The sequence below is a fragment of the Lepeophtheirus salmonis genome, chromosome 13 (genome assembly GCF_016086655.4).
Source record: "Lepeophtheirus salmonis chromosome 13, UVic_Lsal_1.4, whole genome shotgun sequence".
Taxonomy (NCBI): domain Eukaryota; kingdom Metazoa; phylum Arthropoda; class Copepoda; order Siphonostomatoida; family Caligidae; genus Lepeophtheirus; species Lepeophtheirus salmonis.
Window position 1 is genome coordinate 3,173,364 of NC_052143.2, and position 18,895 is coordinate 3,192,258.

The following is an 18,895-nucleotide window of genomic DNA, read 5'->3' on the forward strand; positions in this document are numbered from 1 at the left end:
CTAACCGTGCCCCTGGATATAAATATAATTCACTTACATCGCATGGTGTCCGAAGGATTCCATTTCTTATTCTATAAGCAGCAGCGGAAATTTGCTCAAAGTTTAATACTCTTGGATTGTTTAGATCACACCAGTAATCAAAGTCGGTTTTCGTATTTGATGAATCTTCAGTTTCAGTCATGATTGTAAAAGAGACACTAAATTTATTCCAGCATTAATATCTTGTATTATATACGTCTGTGGGTTTTTTTTTTCTTCTTTCTAGAGCGAACCGGAATATTTATGGTTTATTTTCCTTTTAACATTGTTGCCTCATGGTCTCGTGGTATGAAACCTGAAAAATTAAATGAAATGATTAATGTATGAAGATCATTTATGGAATTAAAAGAATAAAAATGTGTTTCATGGGACAAGTATATCTATGTAAGTAAGAGAAGAATTGATTAATTTTAATACATAATAAATAAACATGGTGTATGTATGAACAAACATCTCAACTATTCTTCAATCAATATTCAATTAATTTGTGAAATTCCTTCATTATAGAGTTGAATCCACAAAAATAAAAATACGTTTCCTTTTACGTAATATTTAAATGTTTTGAAAACGTATTATGATGACATTTGATTCAAATCTGATTTGAGCAACTCTTTTTTGTCTTTAATTGTTCTCATAATACGCATTTTAATATAGTCTTAGCAGGACCAATTTATAAGTGAGGTCCCAGTTCTATGAAAATCCCATCAAATATAGATGACACTCTAATCACACAGCTTTTAATTGTACTAGGAAAACTACCCTGGGGAAAATGGCCTGTACTTTGTTTAAACTTCATGATGAAAAATAACCCATTATCAATTTGCTCAATATTATTTATGACAAATATCTAAACATATTCGTTTGTTCCATCCTCGAAGGGAGTACCTTCAAGTGTATGAGAAATATTATTGCAATACAATTTCCTAGCATTTTTATAAATTCAATCCAATCTTCTAAGAAATGGATCGTGAGGATTGGAAGGAGGGAGTGAGGAATAAATACCTTAAAGGCCTCTTAAAATATGGTTGAATACCCTCCACCCTCGGATTGGCCATGGGGAAGAGTAGGATTGCTAAAAACCAACGCCAATACATCCAAGGAACCCCTCTGATACCAAAAAATAGTTCCAAGATTTCAGGTTGCGTTGTATACTTGGGGTACCCCTGAATCCTTAAAAACCACTGCAAAGCATCATGTACATCCAAAGAACCCCCGAATACTAAAGAGCAGAGAGTATTCAACCATATTTTAAGAGGTCCTAAGCTACTTAGTATCCCCCATCCCCTCCTCCTCCTTTATTGTAATAGTATTGCTCAGACCTGAAGTTAATCTCTTGGAGGATGGAACAATCAAATATGTTTAGAAATTTGTCATTAATAATATTAAATGAATTAATAATGTGTGATTATTCATCATGAAGTTTGAACAAAATACGGGCAATTTTCCTAACTGGCAATTTTCTAAAGGGTAGATTTTCGCACACGCTTTTAATTGTTATTGTTTTTCGAAAAGGGGAGGGTTCTTGCCCACTTTATCTATTCTGTTCAGGCACCAATACATATTTAAGACAAAAAGAGGAGTGTATTTTGGGAATGCTAAATAAAAAAGAAACCGAAAATTAACTTGATAATCCTGACAATTTGAAGAATGTTTTGCTTAGCTGTCATGACGTTTCATTAGATCAGCTACAATCAACAAAGAAGGAGGGGGAGAAGGAAATGACCAAGGACATTGGCAATAATTACTCCGATGTTGATCACTCCCCAAAAACCCTCTAGGCTACTCTCCATTTTTTATGGTAAGCATACACCAATGTTCAATCATGTTTTGAATATAATTGAATTTTTGGTAGGAAAGGGAGTTCACTTCTTAGAAGTAAAATAATATTAACCACAATATTGAAAAAGAAAATTCATTCTTCAGATTATTAATTCCAAAAAAGTGGGCCAGCTAAAAAATACTCACGGATTAAATCACTATTAAACAAACTGACGAAACGCCGTTGTTAGTTTAAGAAGATTCCCTAGGCTAAGAGAAAAAAAAAATCGTCGAAGATGTTGCTAATAGATTTCACAGATGACAATATTTCGTCATTTCTCCTCGTGACGTATACAACTTTGTCTTTACTTAGTAGAATTTACCTTTTTTATTCAATTAATAGAGTGAATTTTTTGAAGGCTTCATACAATAATATTCATATTAATATTAATGACACTCTCGCCACTCCCAGAGGGCCAAAAAAGTATTATTGTAGTCGGCTTAGTTTTGGCAGAAAATGATCAAATGGCTATCCTTATGTCACTTGGCCTATAGATTTCATGGGAAGGAGTTAAAGGGATTTCCATAGACAGTTTGGTTTAATTGGGCAATTGTAGATTTAACAACTTATGACTCCTTCACAAATGTAGACATTGTAATACTTTGCATATTCTGTATGGCTGTATTCAAATTATAAGAACAAAATACTATTCAAAACAAATAATAACGTCACTTGAACACACCCCTTTTACTGGATGAAGGCAATATGAAATATTTTTGTCTCCGCCATGTTTTCTTTTTATAAAATAACGCCATTCATTTGATTTGATAATGCAAAAGATATCACATTGGGAATTTCTCTAAAAATAATTCTTGAACAATAATTAAAATTAAGGCGTTCGTTGCCTTTCTTTTCTTTAATGCAAAAATATTCAATATATTAGTCGTGATGTAATCAATATAATTCACACAGTAATCTAAATAAATAGCAATTTACATTAATTTTACTTGTACCTACGATATTATCTATAGTTTGGAACCAGATATACAAAAAAATGTGTATATAATTTATATTAACATTCTTTCAATTTCTTTATTTTCAGGAAGTTTAAAAAATGTGTCTGAATTCTTAATATGAGAATGAAAAAAGAACTTTCAAAATATCCCTCCGTAGATCACAAAAGTACATCTTTTAGGTCAAAATGTCCATTTTCATACACTTGTGTTTCTTTTGTTTTTTTTTTTTACGTAAAAGAAAATATAAAGCAACTATTCTAACAGAGATATAATAATGTTGTTATATAGTACGTCGTTACCTTGATTGTTTTCCTCCAAAAAGAACTGAAAAGAGGCCTAAAATTACTTGGTAGTAGTTAGCCGATTCTTTCCAACTACGGAATTATTATTCAATAATAGTTGATAATTGTTCACAGCTTTAATAAACTAATTGGAACTCAACCAATGAACGTTCATAACACTGATTAAGAGACAAGAAGTGGAAACATCCACAGCTGACAACGAAATACACTGTATATTTTTGTGTTACACCGTGTTAGTGATCATTGGATAAGGATATAGCACTAGTGAAGAAAGTGGTAGTTAGTTTAATTCTGATTGATACTAGACGACAACGTTCTTTATATACCTACACATTTGCTACAAAGGTTGTTTACCTGTGCTATTTTAATGCTATCATTGGGTTAATGGGTTGTGTACATATGTATTTATATATTTAGGTGAAAAATATGTTTATATTATTCTAAATCTGAGGTTTTCAAACTCTTTTAGCCCATAGGCCCCTTGTCAATTTAATTTCGTTTTCCATTTGAATGTTCTTTAATTGATTCATTTTTGAAGGCTTTTATTCCTACTATAGATAATACTGGGTTGGCACATTTTCTGATACATAGGGAATGTCAAATGAACTTTTTCTCTTCAGCCGCCAATGGTCTCACAGATGGCTAAAAACCTGTTGCGAACAGAGTTGCAAGTATTGTGAATGAAGTTCGGGTCCTTGTCGACAGTTGCCAATATGGCTTCAGCATTTTGGTGAAGGACGCAACAGACCTTCCTCTCGATATGCAACGTGAAAGAAACGTCGAGAGGATTGACATCTGGACTGAATGGTGGCTACATTCTCTTGTTCCAGAAAGCGATGTTGTTAGCTAAAAATGTCTGAGTAATTTTCACAGTGTGAACGGGGTCCCCATTTTGCTGAAAGACGACGATGCTGTCGGGGAAAATTTCCTAGAGCTAGGTAAGCAGGTTATCCTTAAAAAGTCAATATACATAGCTGCCGTGAGCCTCTAACCCTCCCAAAACCAGATCAGGGGCGTCCTGTAGGACATCCACATTAATGATAGGCTTTTTCCAGATACTTCCTTTCTCTCTATGGTCTCTTTGTGTCCTAAACTCTTCTTAACCTTGAAGATGGTCGTACGAGTTATTTTCGTCAGCCTGGCCTACTCTGTTGGAGTGTGATTCGTACGAAGAAGAGTTGATGCCTTAAGCCTTGAATCCCTTTGGCATGACATTTCTCATCCGATTTAAAAAATACAAAAAGCTGCAGGTGCTTGAGATACATGGGCACCTATACAACTACAGACAGTTATCATCCCATAAATATAAAAAGTTATGAATAATTGTGTAACTAAAAACGTAAGTGAATATTGTAGTTTAAAATTAGACTACCGAAACAAGAACTAACAACAATAAAAGTATCAAATATAATTAACTAATATAACGTTAATCTCTTTTTTTTTCTTTTTTTTTTATGACTGCCGGACGACCCTCTTCAGCGTAGAGTAGTATCAAAGGGAATCGGGTATAAGATATGTAATCAAATAAAGGGCATGGTCCCAGCAGTTATGTACCAAGTTATGGGTCTTTGGAACAAAAATCAGCATATCTTGTAGAGGCAAATATAATGATTGCCCTCAGATCATGCATGCAAATGATTACACCATTAGCTAGCTTTGAATCAATGAAAGCTTTTGCACTTAACATAGCAAAATGTATTGCTCAAATTTCTTTGTATGGTTTTTTGATGAAACACCAAATAAAATTGTGGCTTAAATTTCCCTAATGTTGTGCTCTGTCATGTCTATGTTCAATGACGAGAGCTCTTGAAGCATTGCCACTATAGATATCCCTGCATTCAAAAATGATTTTTTGCAGAACCGGGCAAAAGGCCCGGAAAGGTTTATGAATTTAGAAATTGTTCGTTTTTCAGGTAATTAAATATGAAGCTTTCACCCTCAAGACCCTTTAAACTATACATCTTTGAACTGTGTTGTTACTTATAAGAATTATTTTTAGTATCTCCTGTGCAGAAGGTTGTATAAAAGTTTATAGAACACCTTCAACGGCTGGGAAATTAGCTGCTCCCCAATATTATGGTGTTTTTATTTTGGTAGTGAGATATTGTACGATACCCAAATACCATGATCATTTCTCCTTAACATTGAAGCAGACATCATGGTCCCAGTCAAATCGTATCTTTTTTTATCATGATGGCATTTTCTAAGGCGATCCTCCAACTTTGGAGGTTTCATAGTGTCATCTCTGAAAACTTTGGTGCATAGATGGTACATGGTTAAATGTGCATATTATGTCCTTGAGTGAAGAAATGAAGCTAAATTTTAAATAATCAACGATACCTTCCCAACATTTTCTTTTTTGATCGACAATGTTCTATGGAAGTTATCTGCGTAAAATAACTTTGAATAACTTAATATTCTCCTAAAATCAATGTACGTAGGTTCGATACCCGAATTTTTTAATACTCTTGAGCTTGAATTTCAGTAAATAGTATGTAGACTGTCCTGCTTTCATTGCCACCAACAAGTTTTCTTTTGAGAACAATGAAAAAACTACCAACAGGGTGATACAGATAAATTAGGAAAAATTTTAAAGGCTTACAACAAACGAACTAGATGCGATAGAACCATATTTTTTTATTATTATTTGAAAACTACATTCAATGACATTCAATTATTTATAATGAAATTCGCCTCTCATAATAGCTTAGGCCACATGGCACCGGAAGCTTTGCCAGGGCCTGGTGACCTCGTGCAGATCCAGCTTTCCTATTGTGCTCGTTCTGTTTTTGCACTTTTAATTTACATTCTCCAGATTGGTGGAGTAGCCCAAGGAAGAAATTACACATTCCAAGAAGACAGTGCACCGTCCCACACGGCCAAAAAAATGCAGGATGTCTTGGCCACAAAATTTCCTAACTTTTGGAGCTTTGATTTTTGGGCTGCAAACAGTACACACATGAACCCATGCGATTTCTATCTCTGAGGGAGAGTCGAGCATGAAGCCTGTGATAAATATCATTCGTGGGTGAACGCCCTGAAGATGGAAACCTGGATCTTGGACCTGCCAAGGCTTCCAGCACTGTGTGGCCGAGATTATCAAGAGGGGCAGATCTCAGTATTAATAATTTAATGTCATTAAATGTAGCCTCAAATAATAACAAAATTTATGAATTAGTTTAGTAAAACTTTTAGTACATTTGATGCATGAGAATATTTTGGTATTATTCTAAGTGTAAGCTTAACTGCTGTCACTAATATTTTTTCTAAAGTTGGTGAACATTGATTGATGATGAAATTACTATCTGATAGCTATAATGACGTCATTGTGCTATTGGATGACTTTTGTATCTGAGTCAGATGTGTCTTTCGGATGAAGGAAAAAACCAAACGGGATATTAAAATTTTGAGAACACTATTACTGAGTGGTCCATTAAAATCAGAGCACTTGTAAGATGTGTGTCTTAGCTCTCTGAACACTGTGGATTTTAAATTTCTACAAGATATAACTAATTCTAATTTTAAACAAAATTAATACTGTAAATAGGTGTGTTTCTTAGCTCTCTGAATCATCAATGTAGCCACCCTTAGCGGCAATGATTGCTCCCAGGGGGCGGCAGAAGGCCTAGCACCCTCTGCAGATGTAGTCCTCTGTCATGACGACACAGTTCTGGCTGACAATGTCTTTGAGGTCTCGTTGTTTGGATGGCAGACACTGCAGGCCTTCCCCTTGACATGTACCAAAAATATGTAGTCAAGGGAGTGGGATCAGGGCTATATTGGAACCAAAATTTTAAAAAAAGAATGAAAAAGACTCATTCAAAAGAGTCTTGGAGGAGATGGGTTTCTTTCATTGCTGGTGTCAAAAGTGACCTCTCCACCCTCACAAGGCTATTTCCACCCACTTTTTTGATAGCTCTCTGGACAGTCTGGCGTGGAAGCACAAGATCCCTTGGGCTTTCTTTATGGACTTGAGGTTGTTTTCCTTAACTTATCCGGATCCAGTATGGCCTATTTGACAGAGTTATTTTTCTTCTCTAACGTTTCAGACTTTTTGATGGAGTTAACGGTGGTTCTGGAGACGCCTAACTGCTTACGAATGAAAATATGTCCATCACGTTCAAGTGTCATTTTCTCGACTTGTACGTAAGCTAGTGAGCTAATATATATATATATTTTTAACTAATTGTTTATGCTTTAATATATATTAAAATATAAATTTATTTTAATCACTCAAACTTCATTAATAATAGAATTAGAAAATATTCAAATTTCAATGGATCGCCCCAAATACGAATACATACCTACTTTATCCAATCAATAACTGCCTTTAGTGATAAGAAAATGTACATTTATGGAATTTTGCAATAAAAACATATCTAACATTTTATTACTATCTGTTACAATGAAATATTTATACTTTGTTGTCGTTTTTTGCCCGAGTGGATCAGTGAACATGACCATACTTTTTATGGTAATTGATATTATTCTCCTTACCTGAATAATAAAAATACTTGACCAAAGTTGATATTTACTACCTAATATGTAGCTTTCTCTAAAAGAGGAAGTAATGGCCAGAAGGGGCAAACTTTTTCGAAAATTTATTTTTCTTTTGTTTGGTAGGCTGAGCCTTACAAAATGCTTATATCAACAAATTAATCACAGAGACTATTCATACAATTAAACAAACATGTCTATATACAAAAAAAAAAAAAGTCATTTCCACCTTTTTTTTTTAGATAAATTGAAGAATAAGGATTCAAATTTTGATGTTGATTTGGAATATGCCTCAGATACGAAGGCAGATGGATAGTTCAGGTAAAATTAAATGAAGTAATAATACTATAATATAGAACTTACTTGTGACGTTGTTAAAATGAAACGTAGAGAAAATTCCTTGCTGATATTTTAACTAGTGTTGATTTGACAGCCGTTCAAATGGGACATGTCTTCCTTTCATTTTAAAATGAAAGAAAGTGAATTTACAGCAACTTTTTTCATATTTGTAAGCTGGAGAAAAGAACAGGAGAATATGGTGGATGGGGAAGGATTTGATATAATATTCATACTCAAGGAATCCCCCATCTTGGCCTTTGCAATAGTGGAAGAATACACAAAAGAATTGTCTTGATGAAACAAACAAAAAATCTTGTAAGATGAGCCTGATTTTTTAAAATATATTTCAAGCACAATCACGACTAACCCGATTAACTAACCGAAGATTAACCTTGTAAATTATCCCTCCGTTTTTTATCAATTGTCAACAAAAGCGTCAGCAATGTTGCCCAAAGATTTTTCGTATACAAATGTTCATGCACGATGTTCAAAACTCGTTTATATCCTCAGAGTGTTTGCTGCTTGCAGTAACTTCACTCATCCATCTCCCAACCCGATAGTGTAGACTATTGTGATTCTTTCCAGAGTTGTTACTTCAGTGGGAACTTCTGAGGAGTATTGGGCGTCTTCATTCCTAGTTTTACCACAACAAAACTCAGTGAATCCTTTGTGAGTCCTCTAAAGTGATGGAGGAGATTCACGAGAATTATTCTCTTGTAATTTTAACGCTTTTTTATTATTTTCTTGCGCAAAAAGTATTGGTTAAAAAAGTAAAATTAAAACTCAAAAATCTATTTTTTCGTTTCAACGATTTCTTCCATTTGAATGGACTGTCAAATCAACTATTAAAATATTCATCAATTTTTTGTACCTTCCAATTTTTTTCCTTTTTTTTTACTCGACTAAATAATCTATTATTACAATATAGATACTTTTTATAAAAATACATTTTTTGTGTGTGTGTAAATTACATAGAACATGACTAATGAGCAGTTCACAATTAAATAACATCTCAATTATCTACGTTGCTCTCAAATTACTCGCTAATAATAAAAGAAAATAATATGAACTAGTAGTAAATAATTAATCAAATCCATTTCCTTTAGCCCTTTGCACCAAAATAGTTAAAAGTATACAATTAAACCGACCTTAATATTTTAAATTCTCTATTTATAAAATCAATGAGGCCAGACGTTCATAAGACTTTTCCAGTCGTTTGGTTGAAATATATTTGCATAAAATTTTTCTAACGACAGAGTCTACTTTTAGATGAGCCATTGTTCTGGGGGGCATGGTCAAAAAAATTGCAAAAAACTGTTTAGCATTAATTTTTCAAAAAAAAAATGTTAATATAATTTCTTAGGATTTGTAAATTAAAGCACAAAATCCATTGTATAGTAATTAATAGTTTAAATATTTAAATTGGCAATGCAACCCTTTTTATTAAAAGGTTTGACATGTCTGATCTAAGAGATCAAAATGCTGACGTTCCGACCAATTATGTCCTAAAATTTAGGGATTCCTCCAAATTGGACATAATAATCGCCCCATAGATTACCCTACCCTACATGACGTCATCATAAATCGATTTAGCCCATCAAACTATTCCTTTGAATAAAAGATAACTGCAGTTATTGATTTTCTCCGAACTAATTCATTTTTAAACTGAGATGCATTACTAAAACATTAATGCAAATTATGCCATATAGAAGGCGTGATAAAATTTATAACTTTTTTAAGGATTGATAACAAGGTGAGATGGGGCCGATTCTAAGACCCATAACTCTAATACTAATAACAGTACAGCTAATGAAAAAGCATAGTATTTTATTTTATTTTGTTTGTTGTAGAACGAGGCAGCCTTAAGAGCTAAGAGTAAGATAATTAATGAAAGAAAGACAATTAGCTGACAGGAATGTAGTTTCATTAGTGTTAGTAGAATCATCTTTAGTTACATATGTATTATCAGATCTTTAATTACGCAGATAGGGTAGAGTTTTTGTTTGCATTATCATGTAGCAACAATGATTTATTATTTTGTAGGTACATAATATATAAATAGATTCATTGGTTGGTTGTTTGGTTTGTTAAGATAATAAAAGAGAACATTGGTAGGGAGGTACCTTCACAAATTTATTTCTTTTCTATGCCTTAAATATGTACCTTTTTAGTTCTAAAAGCAAGATGGATCAAAGTAGTGGAATATTTGTAAGCCCTTTAAAGAAAATCTATCCCTCCTTTTCTGAATAAAGAAAGGGAGAAGGATCACGTTTTTTACCTTCATTGCATCTCACCCAACCTTTGCTACAAAAAGAAAAAAGGGGAGAAATTATCTGATAGTTAACGAAATAAGTCAACCATACCCACTACTATTTAGATCCATTTTTGGGGGTGCAACGGGCAATGTAGAATTATGCCTTATTGCCCTATAGACTCTTCTGCATTGTCTGCATCGTTTTTGTGGAGTATGATTTCATAGTTCGAGAGTCTCTCTTTGTCCAATACTCCACCAAAAATTGGCATAAAGACTCAAAGAAACACCATACAGACAATTAAGAAGGTTCAATAAGGCATAAATCTACATTGCCCGTTGCTCCACCAATAATTGGCCTTTTATCTCTCATGTACTACAAGACTATACCTTATTTGTTCACATTTTTTGAATTGAATTACATATATATATTTTGTAATATTAAAATACTACGTAATATGTGTAGTTACTGTTCTTTAGTCTTATTCTATTTGTTGCACAAGACAGTTATAATATATATTATAGTAGTTTACTTTGGTCTTTATTCATTTACACATACGGTTACACTATGGCGCAGTCGGTAGTATCGTTATTCATTTCCTTATATCCAGGACTCATCACTATAGACGATTTAATATGCTTAACTGGATTTTTTCTCTTTTCTTTGAAGATTCAAGACAACTACTATTTTATTATTATTTTTATTTTTGTGTACACACTACTCTGTATTATAAACGCTCTACATAAAATTATCCCTGATCCTCGTGACCAAATTGAAAAACTCAAGGCTTCAAAGGAAATTCTACTCGTATTCCGAACAATATTCGAGCATGTCAAGAAATTTATACAAAAGAGAGGATCCTGGGAAATTAAAAGCTATTCTTCAAATGTGGAAAATGTCTATTACAAAATATATCGAAGCCGAAACCTCTATTTTAGGACATAAAACAGCTGTGACACAGGTCAATTATACTGATATTGGGATATTTTGCTAACACTGCGAAAAACACATAAGATAGACTGCACATTGGTGCGTTATTTCTTCCTATGAAAAATGAATCGGATAGGGCTGTATTAATGTCTAAAGATCCGAAATCTTTTGAAGATGCCAGAAAAATTATCATGGAGTTAGAAACAGATAGAAATGGTGCTCGACAATTCAGACCTTATTCAAAAGAAATGCCTAAGTACGTCAATCCTAATAAGAGGACGAAATTCAAAGATCGTGAACTGGGACAAAAACAACTCAGAAAACATCAAATTTCACTGAGAATAATGAACAAAATGGGACTAAGCACAATCGTTGTGAATGTCCAGCCTTTAATCAAATATGAAAGTCTTGTGGATTCAAGGGTCATATAACCTTCAAAATGTTTGAAATAAAAAAATAAAAAAACCGCTTACTCTATTAATATTATGCTCGACGGAAACAACGGTTTAAATAAAGCTTTAGCTGTTCCAGATACTGATGCTCATATTTCAGTGATGGGAATGAAAATATTTTTGAAGATTGGATTAAAATATCAAATTAAAGTAGCACCAAGAATAAAAGAAGGTATAACTTCTGTGAATGGTAAAAGTTTAGTTCAATGTGAACATTTTGTGCAAATATCTCTGTTGATAAATCTAAAGCTTCTTCTCTGATTGTTGTTTGTCAAAATATCAATGGTTTTTACCTTGACCGTAAAAAATGTCAAAATTACAATATTATACACCAAATTTCCCTCACGCTATGACAAAAATGTGAATTCATTTTCAACAAATGTCAACCCCTCATCCAAAAACGAAGCCGTGCCAGAAAGACATGCGTGAGTAAATACTCTCTCGTCACAAACAAATGATCCAAAACTAGATGATGAAGATACAGACGAAATATTTAATTGGGGAGCAATGGTTTTAAACTGTATTGAATTAATGAATGATAATTTGAATCATAATGAACAACTTCCTAATCAAAAACATGACAATAATATGTTTATAAGCCATCTTCGCAAAAAAGCATGCATATATATATAAATTATTGTAGACTTGTGAAAGCTTTACTCCCTGGTTTTACATCAAAATATATCAAAATCTTTACGTCAAAACTTTTTATCAATCAAGCATGAACTCTCTGTGAATGCAAATTTAGTCCTGCGGAGATGTCAGATCGTTATACCTCCTAAACTGATCGACTATGTCATCAAGGGATTACACTCAAGCCACCAAGGAGTAGAAAGGACAAATGAAGAGCAAGAAAATTTTACTATTATAGATATACACAAACTGGAAATACAATTTCTACTGGTTCTCACGTCATACTACAAGACCCATTAACAAAGAAGTGGGATACATTTGCTCAAGGGGTCGGAGCTATAAATTTGTATTTGTGTGTGAGAGCCAAAATTTAGTCATAGAAATAATGAAATTTATACATGACGAGGAATCAACAAAAAATTGTATTCCTTTCCTTTTGGAAACGGAACATAATTATAATATAATTTATTACTTCGTTTATTTTTCAAAAAGAATAAATTATGAAATTACCTTGACGTATCAAAATAGACGAGGGAATCAACTGCTGACAACAAAATACGTAGAGTATTTTTGTGTGAGCGAGGTAACGCCATCATACATTGCAATTAGTGTTGGGTCGGTCCTTATTTATTCGTTCAAGTCCAGTATGAGGGGCGGTCCTTTACTGTCGGTGCTTTGAATTTTTCATACAAATTTTCGAATAATAAAATTTTGACCTTCAGAATATAGTTTTATCATTTATATTTACAAAAACAAGAATTAATATAATCTATTTCGATTCGCTCTTTAAGAAAAAAGTTCCTTATAATTTCATAGTTATCGATGAACAATGTTCCATTCAAGGCATGGACTTTCTGAGTTTGAATTTGACTATGAAATAAAAATTATAGTTATTATTATATTAGTAAATGATATTTCAACCTTAAACCTCAAACTGTGAAGATCTCCTTATCCTATTCAATCCTCAAAGCACGACAACTCACCAGAGCAATCGGGTTCTTGTATTTATCAACCACTAAAAATCATGTTTTATTTCGGAAGGGTCTTGAATTCATATTTTTACTTCCATTCGTTGGGATACAAAACCATCCCAGTAATATGAAGGTGGTTAATTACTACAAAGAACCGGTTGTTTTCCTAGGTACAGTGAGGGAAGCACAAGTGAAGGGTCGAAGTGAGCACAGTACAATCAATGATTGTGATAAGTTAATGAAATATTTAGATATATTTAATATTATATATCATATTCAGAAATGCATGCAGACTTTCATGGACGAGGACCCCATCTTGATCTAGTTCTATAACTCTAGTACAATCCTCTTCTTGATCTGTTGATGAAGAAATGGACTGCATATGAATGACAAGGATTCTTTGTAACGGACCATATTAGTAGTATATCTTCAAAATGCTTTGAAACCTACGTTCTGAAGTTTGAGCAATTGTGATTGGATGTGAAGGGGATGAATAATATATCTATTACGAGTCACAGTTACGAGTTAGGGGCCAGAGTAATTTGCTTATAGTTATTGTTTACTGTAATGTATTTCATATTTCCTTTCCCCTTGTTCTTATCTTCTTGTATTTTCTTTTATGTATTAAAGTACTGTATTTTACATAGTATAAATTGTCGTGTATTTTGTAAATAAATTAGAGTATGGTTTTGTATTATAAAGAATACACATGATCTTATAAATAAGTGTTATATTATTCCTCCACGTGATTTCTTCTCCTAATGTCTCTTGGCCATCCTGGATCTCACCAACTATAAATAAGTTTGTGTCTCTCCCTCGTCAAGGCACAACATTTACGTAGATTAGAATTGTGAAAAGAAAAGAGGATGATGAAATTGATGATTGTCGATGGATGAGAAGGAGTAGGAGCAATGACAGGATTTACTTGTATTTCCCAAGCTATAAATAATATTAACGGATTGGGATTCTATTTCTACTCACTATTAATGATTTATCATGACGTCATTTCGAATCCATAAATACCATGATTCTTAGTATCCGTGTCCCATCCATAACTAATCATCACTCATCTCCAGTGCCGACTGCCCACTGCCAAGACCTCCCTCTACAGCCCTGCACAAAAAATACTAACTAGTTTTGAAACATAAGCCGTATTACTTACTAAATATCCCTCGTCAAAGTGGGAATGAAATGCACGGGAATTAATTTACTGGGAATGAAATTTCTAGGAATGAGATTTCCCGGTCACGGTACCATAGAGAGTATGACTTGGAGTAATATTTTCGAAAACACGCAACCTCTTCAAATATTCAATGCTACTATGTCCCTTAATAAAATTATAATTTGTTCTAGGAGATAATAGGTAGATCGTAATCTGTCCTGGACAGATTACGATCATGATCAATGATCAACGATTCTACTGGATTTCAATCTCTACTGTGACATTAATATCGACAAGATACTTACAGACAAGGAAGGTCAGAGACGCTATTTTCATGAAAATTTTATTAATACACAGGCTCCATTCTGTGACGTCATATATATAAAATATCTGGATATATAAATATAATTAATGAGCCTGTAAACAAAAACAGCTGACTATTTATGTTTTATTAAGCTAGGGAGTGTTTTTATTTATCGCCTTGACGTCATATCTGCCTGGCGAGGTTAAAAAAATGATGACTGACCCACTTTTTCTCTAAGTATCTTGAATATAGATAGAAGAAGATATATCGGAAAAAGTAAAAACAAAGAAAAAAAAACCTCAATGACGTCATGAGGGATCGATTTTAACATCTTTATGGACAAACAAGTGAGACCGGATGGAACTGGACTGGAAAGCGATTTTTGCACACAACACTAATATGCAATGAATAAAAGTTGAAGATACTCTGACCTTACTTTTTATATTTTTTTTTTCTTTCCCCCAAAAATACTTTAATAACTATGACTTAAAATGTATTTAATGTCTTAGTTTCATAACCTGACATTAATTATGTTTATACATGTACACGTACATGAAGATTTTAGTGTTGGTATTCGTCTTGAGACCGATTTGTATATTATCCAGTCTTAAGTGAGTATTCTCTGTACCGATATTTTGGTGCATATCGGAGTTTGAAACCCGAATTCGAAATTCGAAATGGGAATAACAAATGTAATTCCCTTTTCTGAAAGAAATTTTTTGACTATGAGACGGTCCAGGCCGATGTTGTACCAAATTAGTTAAAATAGTAACGGTTTCATACCGGTCCAGAATTTTCAGAGAGAACCCCACCCCTAGTAGATATATTAAACAATTATATCAAGTCTAAATACTTTTATTTTTCATTACATACATACATTGATATTTCAAATGCATTTAAATTCTTTTCATTTCTTTAGGTCTATTTTTTTTTCTTTTTTTTTAGATGTCAAGGATAGTTAGTAACATTATTTAAGTCATACAAATTTATAATTGTACATGAATTTCATATGTAGAAGATTATTTTATTTATTAGACTATCTTATATTACGAGCATAACATATGAATTATGATAAAGATGATTTAATATTTTATTGGATTCCTCTATTTTGAGAATGAATGATATAAGTACATGCTTACTAAGCAATCTTTTTCACTATAATTATTTTCTCAATAGGGTTGAAAACAGACTATTATGTAATATCCTTGCCTTAAAAATTTTATATTTATTACAAGACAATTAATAATCAACAAAAAATGCGTTAATGACTTGAAATGAATCATTATTTGAGTTGGTTGCAATAAAGAAATTTGGAGTGTATTGAACACATTTATGGGATATTTGTTGCTTCAAATATATTATTATAATATTTTAATCAAGAATATGTGTCTATGTCTATAAAAAAAACTATATTTGAATAAATTTTTCTTCATATAGCACAATTCAGTATTTAGGGGCCCTTAATCTTCCACCACCCAAGGCATTAAACAAAGGACGGGTTGAAGACCACATGATGAGTATTTGTACAAAGTAATGATCTTAACGATACTTTTTTTGTCCACTAGGGGCGTTGAGTCTGCTTGAATATCCCTCTTACGCCGTTGCCTCACTAACAAAAGAATACACTATACATTTTGTTGTCAGCTAACGATTCCTTGTCTCACTTGATGCCTCATGGTAATTTCATAAATTATTCTTTTTGAAAAATAAACGAAATAATAATCTTGCTTATGATAATGATCTGTATCCAAAAGGATAGGACTACAATTTCTTGTTGATTGCTTGTATATATATTGCCCATCCTATCATTTCTATGAAGACATTTTGACTATCATATAGAATAAAAAATGTGTAGCCACGTGTTAAATAAAATATTACTAAGCAATATTATAATTCATTATCGAATAAAATATTATATATGATTTTAATATTATGAAATAGTATATATGGAATTCATTTAAAAAGTTGTTGAAGAAATAATATGACAATGATAGTCTGGGATTACTTAAGAGATAAATAGCAGTTGGTATGATTGACTTATTTGGCTAACTACCAAATGATTTCGGGCCTTTTTTCTGTTTCTTTTCGGAAGAAAGGTGGTGTGATACAGTAAAGGTAACGACGTGTCCATCGTAAATCATAGAGCGCGTAGTTGTCTGTATTGTATCACGAAACCTTTCTATACATATTATTTTTGGGTTCACAGACTTTTTGATTGTACAAATAAAAATGTACCTATAAATATTTATCCTAAAATGTTTTAAATTAGAGGCCCATGATTTTTTTTTACGAGATTAATCTTGTTCTGCAGAATCCGGGTTGGGAGACACTGGGCTCTATTGGCGATAACGCTATTTTAATTAATTTTGTAGATATTAAATAAAAATATGGAGAGTTTAATTTTGCAAACTACAAAAAATATATTTAAAATGGCTTCTTGCACTCAGTGTTAGTCTTGCTTGACTTGCACGGTGGCAATATGTGAAACATCTAAGTTTTCGTTTTGCTTTTTATTCCTCTTTTTTTCATACATATATTTTTTTCAATTCGGCGAGGGTGTCCTTGGCCCTCCTCTCTAGACCACCATTGTTTGCATGTAGCTTTTGATAAGCTACAAGTTCCCGATAAGAGGAAGGAAATATTCACAAGTACCATTTTGATTCTAGTAAGAACATAAGCAGGAATCACTCGCATGTGATCCTCAATTCTACTTTGAGTCCAACACTTTAACTCCCAAACAAATCATCCCTGTTACTCTCATTCTTTCATGAGACAACGAATAATTCTTCTCAAGAATTAAATATGTTGATAATAGCTTTAAAAACTAAAAACACTGCTCAGATTACCAACCACAAAAAAAATTACACGCGAGTAAGTGCATATGTTTTACAACTCAGATTGTTCATTAGATTTCCATAGCACGAAATTAAATATTTATAATTGGAGAAAAAAGGTCAACTTGTAACAAAACCTTACAATTTTTTGTGTAACCAGAAAATATTTATGTATCGAATGTATACCCAGAGATTTTTGCCCATTATTTGTTTTGCAGAGGATAAATAAACAGATACCATAAAGATAAGATAATTTTGTTAAACCAAAGATCCGAATTAAATAAAAAACACCTAATATGGTATACAGATATGTATAACGAGATTTTATATTATATACGTAGGCTGCTGTATATATTTCTGGCCTAGGCTACACTAAGTATTGCCAGATGCAATTTGACATTTACTTTGGAAAGTTTGACATTTTTGTAGCATATCATTTTTCACAATTGTCAAACTTAAGTATTCAAATGTAATTTTTTGAAGGCTCGTGTGATTGGTGCAAAGAAATGTTGTTGAAAAAAGATACGCCCGCCGTGCTTCAAAAGACGTTTACATAAGATCGTCACAAAAAATGACGAATCATGGATCTATGCGTATGAGTTCTTGTCAAAACAAAACAACACTGCGACCGTATGGGTCTTCGAAGACGAGCCAAATCCAAAGAAAGTTGTTCGTGGAAGAAGCACTTCGAAGCAAATAGTCACCTGTTTCTTCGGCAATACTGGTCATGTGGTGACTGTTCCACTTGAGTATCGTAGGACAGCCAATTCTGAGCGGTACATCACAATTTGTTTGCTAGAAGTCTTTGGAGAAATTCGAAAAACGAACAAGAGAAGACGAATCATTGTTCGGCATGGCAATCACAAATCGGCTCAAACCAGCGCCTTTTTGACCGTCCTAAAACGTCGAATTGATGTGTCATCCGCCGTACAGCCCTGACTTGGCACCCAATGACTTCTTTTTATTCCCGCACATAAAGAAAAAAATCCGTGGTCAACGATTTTTGTCGCTAGAAAGCTGTTGAAGTGTTTAAAACTATGTTTTGTAGGTGTCTCAATCGGAGTGGAAAAAGAGCTTCGAAAATTGGTTTGAGCGCATGCTGGAGAATACTTTGAAAACAATAAAACCATTTTTGATGATAAATATTCGCATTTTCATTATTAGGTCAGAAATATTTATAGCAGCCTACGTATATACAATAATATCCTGGATTAACAACAGGAATTCCATGACAGAGAAGCGTTTGTTTTCCAATGAGAACTTGCTTTGCAAAAATAACTATACCAGCGGAGCATCATGGCAAGCATCAACGTCCATAGTTGCAAAATGTTACTAAAAGAATTAAATTTTTCACAATCATAGATACTCAATTTGAAGACTGACGTTTGCAGTCCACGAGCCATGT

At 33.0% G+C, this 18,895-nt stretch overlaps 1 protein-coding gene across 5 annotated transcripts in view; it reads right to left on the reverse strand.

The window, feature by feature from the left end:
- The window catches only part of LOC121127586 (L-threonine ammonia-lyase), a 76,845-nt gene that overhangs the window by 20,499 nt on the left and 37,451 nt on the right, over window positions 1-18,895 (reverse strand). For 4 of the 5 annotated variants that reach the window (XM_071892526.1, XM_071892528.1, XM_040723001.2 and 1 more), the window contains exon 2: window positions 38-334. In XM_071892526.1, the coding sequence (XP_071748627.1) occupies window positions 38-181 (144 nt within the window). In that variant the 5' untranslated portion in view covers window positions 182-334. Of the gene's footprint in view, window positions 1-37; window positions 335-3,113; window positions 3,410-18,895 lie in introns of those variants that run through there. The other variant, XM_040723000.2, reaches the window with a different exon arrangement.